We start from the raw sequence: 12,267 nt of genomic DNA on the forward strand, positions 1-12,267 counted from the left end.
CCCTATAAAGGGGAAACTCCTTTGTTTCCTTGTTTTCTTAATGGAAACTTCTCAAATATGGAGTCACCTTTCATATCCTTTCCTTCTGGGGGATGTGATAAAGTCCTTGCCTGAAGAGCCTACAGGACAGATTCAAAAAGAGCTATGTACATTTTAGTCTCCTATTACCTAAACTGGTACTAAAAAAACCAAACCCTTGCTTGTTAACTGCATAGCCCTTGAAATCTCTGAACTGGCCAACTGCTATCCTCCTCTTAACCTACATTTTTCTTTGGAGTACAGAGTCCTTCTTCCACACATTTCCAAAGAAGCTCTAGCTTGAGCAACTGGGTACCTCATTTTCCCATATCTAGCAGCCTGACTCAGCTCATCTTCCATGCAGAAAGTCCTAATGAAATGCAGTCTGAGCTAGTTTCTAACTGATGGTGGTGCTGTTCCTCTGCAACATCATCACTCAGTGAGCAAAACAGCTACCCAGGAAGTTTGGTCCACAATTTCCCTTGTCCTGGTGGTCTTGACCCTACTTTCCTGTTTCCTAGGAGCACCTCTCTCTGACAGAAACTCTCCTGTACTCCTCTTGAAGTTATGCTATTATGCAATCAGGAATACAAGTGTCATTAAAACAAAAGGGAGATTATAAGCAGGAGCCGAACACTAACACACTGCAAAGAGCTGGAGACTGGCTCATATCCACTGACTGTGTGCTTGTCATTGGATTAGAAGTGACTAGGCAGTAGCTAGAAACAGAAATCTTTCATTAGCCAAGTTCTCCAGACATTGGACTAGTTCTTTATTTGATTCAGACCAGCCCCATTAAATGTCAATATTCCTTCCTGTTCTATTGCCCAGGCTTCCAAAAGGAGGCTGGAATACATTAACTAGTCCCAAGACAGAGATGAAGCTGTGGGTTTCCTCCTGAAGAATAAGTAATTCAGCACTTCTCTTGATCTTTTATTTCATGTTTCTACAGTTTCAAGGTGCTGATACACAACCTATGTTAGAAAAGCGTTTTAGCTTGTACTTGCTTCTGTCCTGAGTCTTGAAGGACTCAAGGACCACATTTTTCAGTGAATGTCTGAAGATACCAGATGTCTAAATATGGCCTCTCAGTGGGACTATAAAAATCCTCTGGTATCCTTACTGCAAGGAATTAAGATCTAGGATTTTCCAAATCTCTAAAGTATCAACAGCATTTTTAGCACCCTTTGACCTAAACACAATGTGTAAAGCAGAAACAAGCTCAACAGAACCTGTCACTAAGTTATAATGACAAGAAAACTTCAGATAAAATATTACCAGAGACTTCTCTTACAACTTCCATCCACAAAATCATGTGCACTACCAAGCTGTTATTTTTTAAAAGACTGTACACCAAAACCACACCACTCTAAAAGAGTCTTACAATAAGCTGCACTTGTACACCTTTGCATCATTGCTCACTGATCACCAAGTCCACTGGGCTGCTTCCCAAATTCCAGCCTACTTCATATAGTCACTGTTTAAACAACAGACAAGCAGGCAGTCTCAAAAAGGAAAAATGTATCTTTCTTCATCCAAAACATTTAAGAGGCCACTGGGAAGCTGCAAAACTTCCACATTTTAAAAGCTAAAATCATGCTTCAAATGTCTGGAAAGTTGGGAACTGCTCTTTCCTCATCCACAGCGGGCTGAAGGTTCTAACCCTTAGCATGTCAGCATCTTAAAAACAAAACAATCAAACAAAACAAACCAATCAACCAAATTTCTTACATGAAGTTGTTTCTTCTACTACCTGAATGCTTTAGCTCAAGCTAATACCAGGAAGAAGTACCTGCTTATCTTGCTGGAAATGCAGCAACTTGAAGTATGCTAATAAGGAAGGAAGTGAAATAGAAAGTACATGAACCTATATTCACCAGAAGATAACTTAAGAGATCAGCACTACAACTTCTCTGCAAATGAGTAGCATATTGCTTGAAGAAAAAAAAAATTAAAATGGTATGTAAGCTGGTAGGATGGAAACTGACATTTTAACAACTTACAGCAATCACCCATGAGATGCAACTTTGTCCGTAATTACATGCACTTTAAACGTCTCTTAAGTCTACAGCATTCTGTAAGTGCTGCCATGGAGGTCTAGCAAAGTACTCTGTTGCCATGTGGGAGGCTAGTTTACGCCTGAACTCCCCAAGCTGCTAGAAGCTGGGAGTATGGCCAAGAAAAATCACTTACGAATTGACCCAATACATGTTTGTAGTCCTTTCTACTTCAGGCTGATAACAGACTTCATAAGAACTGTGGTTACTGCATCTGGACTCCCACAAAGTTTTTAGGGTTACATGCAAAAAAAACCAAAAAGCAAACAGACAGGCTAGGAAAGTGTATTATTTGTTTGCTCAAAAGTTTATATGCCATACTGAAAATGTGCTTTCCACTGAGCAAGCTACCCCCTGAGCAGTATTTTTATCCTGAATATATTAAGGGCTTCACCATTTTGATTAAAAGAAAATATTTGATAATCATTATTTTTTTTAGGAGGCAAATGTTTCTAGACTCAAATTTGCAGCCCTGCTACACTGGTTTTTATAAAAGCACTTTCATTTTCAACATTGAATCCTGCTTTAGATTTAAGCACTAGTTCTACAGGTGTGCAAAGAAAACAGACGAGAACCAGTGCAGTAAGCTAAAAGCTGTAACCAGACCATAAGCCTGAGTAAAAACAATTTGTCTGTTTTCATTTCCTGAACAGCTTGAATTGCAAAAGACAAAATATTGATGAAAAAAATCACAAAACCTAAGCAGTATTTTTAAGTGTTCCCTTTCAGTCATTTAACATGCTGCCAATTCAAATAAGGATACTGGTTCTTAAAACACACACAGGTTAGATTCTCCTTTAGGAAAGAGAAGAAAGCACAGATGGTGGGAAATTTCTTTCAAGTCACATTGGCTGAATTCTCATGCAGAAAGGACCAGCACAACTGGAAGTAAGATTCAGCTGCATCTCGACCTTTCATTGTATCTGAGCCAATGAAAGGCAGAGCCCACAGAACATGGTATGGGTATAATTTTGCCTTAACCCTCTTTCTTTCACTTCTTTATTATAACGAAAATATGCAAATGTAGCCCCAGGCAAGCATCTTCCTATTTTTCTCTGTCATCAATATATGATGACAAAGCACCCGGAACACTGACCCAGCTGCTTAATACATTCTGTTGCATTCAAAGGGAATTCAGAGACTGATTACTTTGGCAAGGGAGATTTTATTTTTCTCAAACTAATGGTCACCAGCCAAAGAAGTTATTCCTACTCACTACTTATCTTGGCCACGGACATTGCAGCATTTAACCTCCATCTAGAATGGCAGGATATTTAGCCTTTACTAAAGCAAATTCCTTTGTTGAGTAACTAGCAGCAAATGACCAGAACTCAGGGCTTCACATTCACTTACTGTAATAAGCTCTTTTATTCTGTCATGGGACCTGCAGGAATGAGCAGTCTAGTATAAGAACACAAGTGTAAGTAAGTGTAGTATGAGACAGTTAATAAAATGCTAGAAGATAGAACTAACCCTACAGAGTTAAACTTTTTTTTTCCCCTTAAGCTTTTCAAGGAGGTGGCTAGCAAAATTAAAGTACCACATAATTAACTCAAGTACAATTCAGTCTGTAAAGTGTATATGAGTTGAGATCAAATCTAATGTAGTATTCTTCATGAAAAACTGAGTTTTACCTAGGAAGTAGTAATGGACCTATATAAGCCAGGAAAATCAAATACCACAGTAGACACTCAGCTTGTAAATAGCCTGTAATTAGCACTAAATGCTGTCATGAACATGCAAAGATCTGAAAAGCAGTAAAATAAAGTAAGAGGTGATTGTGACATATATCCAGCTTGCCTAGGCTTATTAGAGCTGACTTCTGTAGGTGACTACTGCTGTTACCTGGGTTTGTGATCAAGCTCTCATTCTCAACTGCTGGGGATAGACTGCTCTGTTATCATGCTATGCCAAATACTATCCCTATTCTGGGCTGCAGAAACAGTAAGAAAGAAAAGCAAATGAGAGCAAATACTATCTCCTCCATCCTTCAGACAATACTTTGCTTGTTGATGAGCTTGACTTGGGAGAATCTTCTCAGAAACAGTCAAGAAGACTGCTTTGAAAAAAGTGTGGAACTGTCCTTTTTTATGAACATCCAAACTCTGGGCAAACCTGTACAAATATTAGGATAAGTTACTACCAGTCAGGCCTATCCAAATGTCAAAATGACCAATAAACTAACTGTAGTAATAGTGTTCTCATTGTTACCTAAAATCTGAATGAATGAATGAATGAATGAACGGTGTTTTGATACAGAACTGATTAACCACTACTAGGTTCATAAGCAAACACAATATGATCTTGGATGCAATGTCAGGTATTATTCAAATACCAGAAAATATTTTCTAGAACTTACCTCCAAATACAGGTGTTGGAAAAATTGTTGTTAGTTCAACAGGAGCACTATATACAGGAACACACAGTCTGCCACTTACCTTCTGCACAGCTCTTTGGAGAGCCTGTTTCATGCTTCTACATGATTCTGGCATTAACTTTGCTTCTTGATTTTCAAAGGATGCATCATGCAAATCTGTATTTTCTTGATGTCCAAAAAGTGTTCTGACACAGTGTGCATGTTCCTTTGAAATTCTAGTAGGGTCCATCTGAAACAAAAATGTAAGCACAACCACAGTTTTAAGTGTCTGTCCAAGTGACATTCGGACCATTTAAGTCATGAAGAATTTTCAACCATCTAAAAGTTAGGCATCTAGCTAAGTTTATTATCTAAATTTTTAGTGCAAACGATGAAGAAAGTTCCCACATGGAGGTTTATTTAATCCAACAAGCATGTGAGATAGAAGAATTAATTATCTTCTGGAGCTGCCTAGTTCATTAGCTTAGACTGGATGTCTGGCTTTCAAAAGTTAAAGATAAATCCCAGTCTTATAGTAAAATCAATAATCCTGACCTGCAGTTTTTAACCACTCAGTGCAATATCACAATTATTAGCAGGCAACATACACAGCCACCCTATCTGTAAAAACTACGTTTGCAAGATACCAAGTTGAGGAACTAGGGGCAAGTATGTACATCTAGCACATAATTTTTGAAAGGAGAAAGAGAAGAACAGAAATCAATTATCACTGAAATTATTTTGTGGACTATTGCTATTCTGTGGGATATGAAACAGTCACCAAGTAAGACAGCACGAAGATGATAAAACTGTATCACAAGACGCTTCTGCCTCATGGGACAAAGACTGGTCAATCTGGAATATCTAGAAGATGTTTTTAGCAATTTTTGTGACTGAATCAAAGATACTTTTAAACTGTAAGTTTAGAATACTCCTGAATTCTACCAGTTAGATAAACTGGAAGGATATTTCAAGAACTAGGAGATATGCTTTGCAGAGTTCAATCACACATACATTTTTTAAACTATTTCAGAGTCTCTATCCATATAGAATCATAGAATCCTCAAGGTTGGAAAAGACCTTCAAGGTCATAAAGTCCAATTGTCCACTCTATAACCACTAAACCATGTTTTGAAACACCCTGTCTACCTGGTTTTTGAACACCTCCCCGGATGGTGCCTCCATCCCCTCCCTGGGCAGCCTGTTCCAATGCCTCACCACTCTTTCTGTGAATAATTTTTTCCTAATATTCAATGTGAATCTCCCCTGTCATAATTTGACCCCATTTCCTCTTCTATTACTGGTCACTAGGAAGAAGAGGCCAACACCTGCCTCACCACAACCTCCTCTCAGGTAGTGGTAGAGAGCAATGAGATCTCCCCTCAGCCTCCTCTTCTCCAGGCTAAACAGCCCCAGCTCCCTCACCCTCTCCTCATAAGATCTGTTCTTTCCAGAGCCATAAGCAGCCTAGTTGCCCTTCTCTGCACCCTCTTCAGCACCTCAGTGTCCCTCCTATACTGTGGTGGCCAAAGATATTAACCATTATTTTTCAGATATGACCTAAGAGACTCAGCAATTGTTCTCAACTTGTATTTATTCCACTTTTACTTTAGGCTTGAAAGGTCTGTGCACACAAAAGCTTGTCTAAGTTCTCTACCTCTATTAGCTGGTCTAATAAAGAACATTTATATCTATCTTTCTAAATAAGATGGAAGAAAAAAAAATTATCTATGAATTACAAATACACGATTTGTAATCATGATGAGGGAATGCCAAGACACTAGGGATAGTGCCTGAGCAGTGTTCAGTTTCCTTTAACATACCAACAAACAAAACCAAGTATCAAAGGAAAGTTTTGCAGAATTCAAAACAGCCAGAGTGAATCAAACACAACGTATCACTTGTTCACACAAAAATAAATTCAACTGCCTACCCTCCAAAAAGAACTAAGTTAACTTAAAAGCATAAGGTTAGGATGACAGGGGTGCATTTAAGTCTGCACCAGCCAGGCAGCCACCGAACGGGCACAAACTGCAGAGAAGCATTTGTTGCACAGATGGCAACACCAAATGCTGCCTCCTCCAGCATCATCCTTCTGCAGAAGTTTCCATATGAGAGCTGTTTGCCTGATTCATTCTGACCAACATCAGCCTCTGTGACCTGGTTTAGCTGTCTCAGTTATCCCTGCAGATTTGGAATGAACCAGGTCAGAAAAGGTACACCTGAAGATCAGAAAATGCCACAGCTTTGAGCAGAGGGGTAAAGATGAGTTACAGAATGGCGTGGGGGCAGCAACATCTTCCAGGGGTGGCCTGACACAGCTTAATCCAAAAGAAAATCTGTGTATAGCCATTACAGCTCTATGAGCTATGCACTAAAATCTACACTAATGACTTAAGAAGTCAGCTAGTGCAGTGCAGTCCAAATAAAAGCTTGAGCAATCTAAACTAGCACGTTTCTGCTCTCATCTTCTTTGCCACAAAATTTCATTCCTGATTCTCAGTCTCATCCTCCTCTACATCAAACACCAGGGAGGAATTTTTGCTGATACAATTTCCTGAAAGATTAGCACCCCAAAACCAACTTACTCCAGGTATCAGACAAGCATCAGAGCTGGTACTGGGACAAGCATAGGCATGAAATTTTTATCTCTTCCAGCCCAAACCATTCTATGATTCTATGAAACAGCAGGAAGGCAGCACTAGATTTATCTACTGTAAAGGTGATCCCTAAAAGTACATTAATACACTATAACCACTACCTACCATGGCAGAATTCTGCTGGACTCTCTCCAGTTTGCAGATATATCCCTGGTACTGAGGGACCCAAAATAGGACCCATTATTCCAGATATAGCCTCTTACATTGGGATTGCTAGAGACCTGAGCAGATTAGGGTCTTCAACAGAATCTGAATGTGTCTTTCTCCCTTCACACACACTGTAAGATAGATGATAGATAGCCACAGGAAATAACTGCCAATAGATACTAATTTTGATCAGTAATTCTACTACTCAAAAGACTATTACCCCAGGTTCGGTTTCATTTAAACACATCTTCAAAAAATGGACAAGAAAACTGGGGTTTATGGCGCAAAATTTGAATGAAATTTGTAGAGGCCTGAGTATCCATCACGACAAATCATGTGTACCATAGGCTTGCAGCTCTCACCCACCAGCAGTCAGTCAAACGTGTCACACAACACTATGCTAGAACAGTTAACAGCAGACTGTACAGGAGCACTTACTCAGATTATAGTTTATCTGCTGCAGATTTAAGACAGAAAGCCAGCATCTCTGTAACTGATAGCTCGGGCAACTTCAAGCTGTGCAGGCATCCCACAAAATGCAGGTCTCTAGAGATTTAGTGTTTGATAAGGTGAAGCTCAGATGTCGAGATCCGCTAACCTACCTGATTGCCCTTACCTTTTTCAAAGAATACCTAGTCTTCACCACATTTAACCAAGGAAATCAGCTCACTTGCCTGAACAGGCATTCTCAGAAATTCTGCATCTTGCATCTTTGTAAAGAACACGTATTGAACCACCATGGCTGTAAACAGACATTACCAAGCGCTGAGACCAAAACTGTGGGCAAGAAGTGATGCACAGAAAAACTTTCAAGCAGAAAAGTTCTTCTGAGAAGAACTTCTAAAGAGCCAGATACAATACCAGAATGGTATTTTATACCAGAATGGAAGCAGCTTGCTAATGTGCAAGGCCCAGAGACCTTCAGCATGAAGTCCTTAAGATTTAATACCTGGAAGAAAAATCAAGATGCAACCAAAAACACTGGAGAAAGATTTATAACACACTGGGTAAGATTAATTCCCTAGAGGAACTAATCTATTTAAAGAGAGGAGTGTCTAGCTCACTTTTTCTATGTTACTAGTGAATATATAACCATTGTGTCTGACCATGGAATCAGACCAAATCTTTCGGTGCCCCTTGATTTTCAGCATTCTAGTTGAATGTCTGGACTCTTTTCACTTAACTCAGGGCAGCCAAATGAACTCCAGCACTGTGGGTAAGGCCACATGAATTTACATAATAAAGAACAAATTGTCAGGGTCATAAAAATATTGTTTGATTTTAAAAGATACAATGCATTCCAGCCACCTTACCTATTAAGTATTGCCTCAGTTATGCAACGTTACAGTATCCCATTCTGCACTTACTCCTTACAAATGTTTAATGTTTCAACTTGTGCTTATTTTCAAACTTAAACCAATTTCCAGGTTATAAAATATCACTTTGCACTCTATGATATTTCTCAACCACCAAGAAGGGGTTCTTCCAGGCTTCCAGAAAGTGCAAATGATCCCCAGCAAGATGTTTGCTGTTAGCCACTGCTCTAGAATGTTCATGAAACTTTAGATGAAGTCTGAAAGGCAATTTTTTTAAAACATAATGTTAAGAAAGTCAGAATTCCACAAATGAGTCAAGTGACAACAAAAATTTGCCTTCTAGGTCCCCATTTATCAAAGTGTGAGTTTTTCAGTGTGGTAGAACACCACGTTTGTAGAGACTTTTTATCATTAATATTTTTATGGGAAAAAATTTGCATTTCTACAGGAGTTAGATATCCAGCCCCCAGTTTGGATTTGAGCACTTTCAGCTTGTCTCACTGCCCTTCAGTTCAGTCAGTTTTAGACCAAATTCTTACCCTTTTATGATCTAAGTACATTAAGGAAATGGGTCAGAAAGAAAAAAAAAACCAAAGCTTTTGGAGACTATATTTCAGCATTTACTTATGAAAGTTAAATAAAATACTTTGGTCTCTCACCTTGCACTGTGCATAACTCTCTACTGCATATGGATCTCCAGCTGCTCCAAGTATCTAAACTTCCATGGCACTTTCATTCATCATGAGCCAATATACCTCATGAAGTATAAACACTTAAGACCAATATAATTTATAGATGTTTAATTTATTGGATTCAGTGCATTGTGCAAGATGGTCCAAAAAGAAAAGCCAGAACATCTGAATGTTTCTACATTTCAGAACACTATTACCAGAACATTGGTAAAATTTGGTTCTCAACTTTTCCTTTCTTTTTAGATATACCACCTCATTGTCTCACTTGCATTGTGCTGCATTATTTCTCGGCCACAAACGTGTTTACCCGTGAAAATCCAGTGTCAGTCTTAGTTATGTGTCTTGTGAAATTCCAAATGCTCAGGCCAAAAAAGAAACAAAACTAGGGAAAAACCAAAACCTCAACTATTGTCTCAACTCCTACTATGTCATGATCCAGCCCAGATGATTTTATGCAAATACAGATAAAATGTGTATGGTAAAACTGAGTCAGAGTTCACTGAGCCTCTTAGGTAAGAGTTTTAAAGAGCTTGTAAAACATGTAACTTCTTAATGTTAGCCTGTACAGTTAAATCTTCCTAATTCACATTTGGTTAATTCATTAACCAAATAATTCAAATCTCTTTATGCACAGCTATGACCATTAAGTTATCATTATTTTAATGAAATACATCACAATACTTAAGTTCTGTTATTAAATTTACAAATTCAGACAGCTGAAATTCATACTGAAAAGTACAAATAAATGTATATGGCCTAACAGAACTAAATTTTAAAGTAATATTTTTGAAAGAAAAGGGTTGGATCATGTCCCATATATATAAAACAATATGCAACACTGTTAAATAAGGACCTACTACATTTTTCCATCTAACTTATTTCACAATAGGAGATTGATGAGCAAATATGGATTAAGACACCTTATTTTGGTGAATTATGTACTTACTTAAAAGTATATCCATTATTCTAATTTTCAGTAATGACAAAGGAGACATTTAGTCCATTAGAAATTTTTCAGGCAATTACTTCAGTCAAGTCTACATCTAGTTACATCGTCTCTTTTAGATGTTTCAAAAGTTTAAGTTTACCAAGGACTGCATCCAACAGCATTACTCAAAATCTATAGGAACAAGAAACTGGCAAGAAAATTAAGCTGCCAAATGCAGAATTACACTCAGATTATGTAATCTTTTTAATCAAGAATGCAGGAGAAAAATAACCATTATGGTAGAAAAGCTCTTTTTCCCCTTTGTTTGGCATGTGTGAAGCACTGACATGAACCTATCAGAAAGAGTCCTAAATAAGGGCAGTGGAAGGTAAAGAGAACGGAAATGCAGAGTTTTCAAGAAGTATATTTTAATCAGTTGTTTAGATTGCAATGACTCTCTAGCCTACTAATCAATGCATAGCTGTGTATTTCTATGAGGTAAGTTCTGACACGGTCATCTTTTCAAGTTCATGCAGATCTGGACAGAAGAACATTTCTCTGCCACAAGCACTAATTTACTTCACTGTCAAGCAAACAAGTAGCTTTAAGATACTTTACAATTAGTCCCAGAAGCTGTATGTCACTCTTCTAAGCACGCAGGATATTATTAATTATGGTATTGCTGTTCCATTTTATTTTTGTAAAAATGGCAACACAAAGACGTTGTCGGTAAGAAAATACAAATTGATCTGTATAATAAATGATCAGCAGCATTACTGTGTATTTGATAGTCATTTGTCCATTTGAGTGGGTACACACTTGTGCAACACCTGTTTTCGGAGTGCACATTGTTAAGAAATCCAGTCTGCTACATCAAGATCAAGCACATCTACCTAGAAAGTAAACCGAAAGAAACAGGTTTCCACTCCCCTCTGACTTCAAATGGAAAGTACACACAACAGAAGTACCACTTCCATGAAGGCAGCGAGATCCTTATCAACAGAAGTAACTAGCATCCAACAAAACAGCCAAGCAGAAAGCTAATACCTAGCCCTGAGAAGCAACCAGCCAGCAGCCCCCCACTTCCTCCAAGAGGGCTCAGCCACAGAGGGTAAAAGATGCAGCAGTAAGTGAATCCAGCCAGCCAGCCGAGCTGTTTCTAAGAAGTAGACTCGTCTTCTCTCCGAAAGCCTAACCGCCTGTCACCCTATCTCCCCGGCAGCAGCACCTCTCTGTGCTCCTTTCTGTGCACCCCGCTGCCTCTTCAGAAGCATCCCGTGCCACTTTCTGGTGAATAACTGAAAGCTGAGCATTAAAAAATCAAAGCCCTGCAAGACTTCAGGCCACGGTGCTGCTTCCCGAGTCAGGGACCCTTCACATGCCACCTCACTGAGAAGCCCTGTACCTCAGTATGTGCCACTGGGCCACAGCACTACCCAGAATCACAGGACGGTTTGGGTTGGACGGGAACTTGAGACCACCTGGTTCCAACTCCCCTGCACGGGCAGGGACACCTCCCGCTAGCCCAGGCTGCTCAAAGCTCCATCCAACCTGGCCTGGAACGCTTCCAGCAGTGGAACACTTCCATCTTCTCTGGGAAACCCGGGCCTGTGTCTCACCACCCTCAAAGCGAGGAAATTCTTCCTCACGTCTAACCCAAATCTCCCCTCTTCCCGTTTAAAGCCGTTACCCCTTATCCTATCGCTACTGCCCTTGTACGAAGTCCCTCCCCACCTTCCTCGCAGCCGCCTTCAGGTGCCGAACACCTGAAGACGCAGTGACAGGGACACAGCAAAGGCCCGGCGGGGTCCCTGGAGCCCTCCAGCTGGGCCAACTTCACCCCAAGATCAAGGCGTTCACCGCCCGTTTTCAGATTAACCTCCCCAGCCCCACGGACGCGACCACCTTCGCCTCTCCCGAAAGGAGCATCCCGGGCTCCGGCAGGGACGCCGCTTTACCTGGGCTCGGAAGTAGAGGAAGAGGGCCACGCTGCAGACCACCTGTCCCAGCCCCAGCAGGACGAGGGCGGCCAGCAGGGAGCGGGAGGCGGGCGGCGGGTGCGGGTGTCCCGGCAGCGGCGGGGCCGGCGGCGG

The 12,267-nt window shown here is 40.1% G+C and overlaps 1 protein-coding gene across 1 annotated transcript in view; it reads right to left on the reverse strand.

The window, feature by feature from the left end:
* The window catches only part of TNFSF11 (tumor necrosis factor (ligand) superfamily, member 11), a 22,502-nt gene extending 10,277 nt beyond the window's left edge, over positions 1-12,225 (reverse strand). Inside the window, exons 1-2 of the mRNA XM_010000853.1 lie at positions 12,133-12,225; positions 4,514-4,681 (exon numbers count right to left, since the gene is read on the reverse strand). Of these exons, the coding sequence (XP_009999155.1) occupies positions 4,514-4,681 (168 nt within the window). The 5' untranslated portion in view covers positions 12,133-12,225. The remainder of the gene's footprint in view (positions 1-4,513; positions 4,682-12,132) is intronic.
* Positions 12,226-12,267: the final 42 nt, after the last annotated feature.

The sequence above is a fragment of the Chaetura pelagica genome, unplaced genomic scaffold (genome assembly GCF_000747805.2).
Source record: "Chaetura pelagica isolate M959 unplaced genomic scaffold, ChaPel_1.0 scaffold115, whole genome shotgun sequence".
NCBI classification, from domain to species: Eukaryota; Metazoa; Chordata; class Aves; order Apodiformes; family Apodidae; genus Chaetura; species Chaetura pelagica.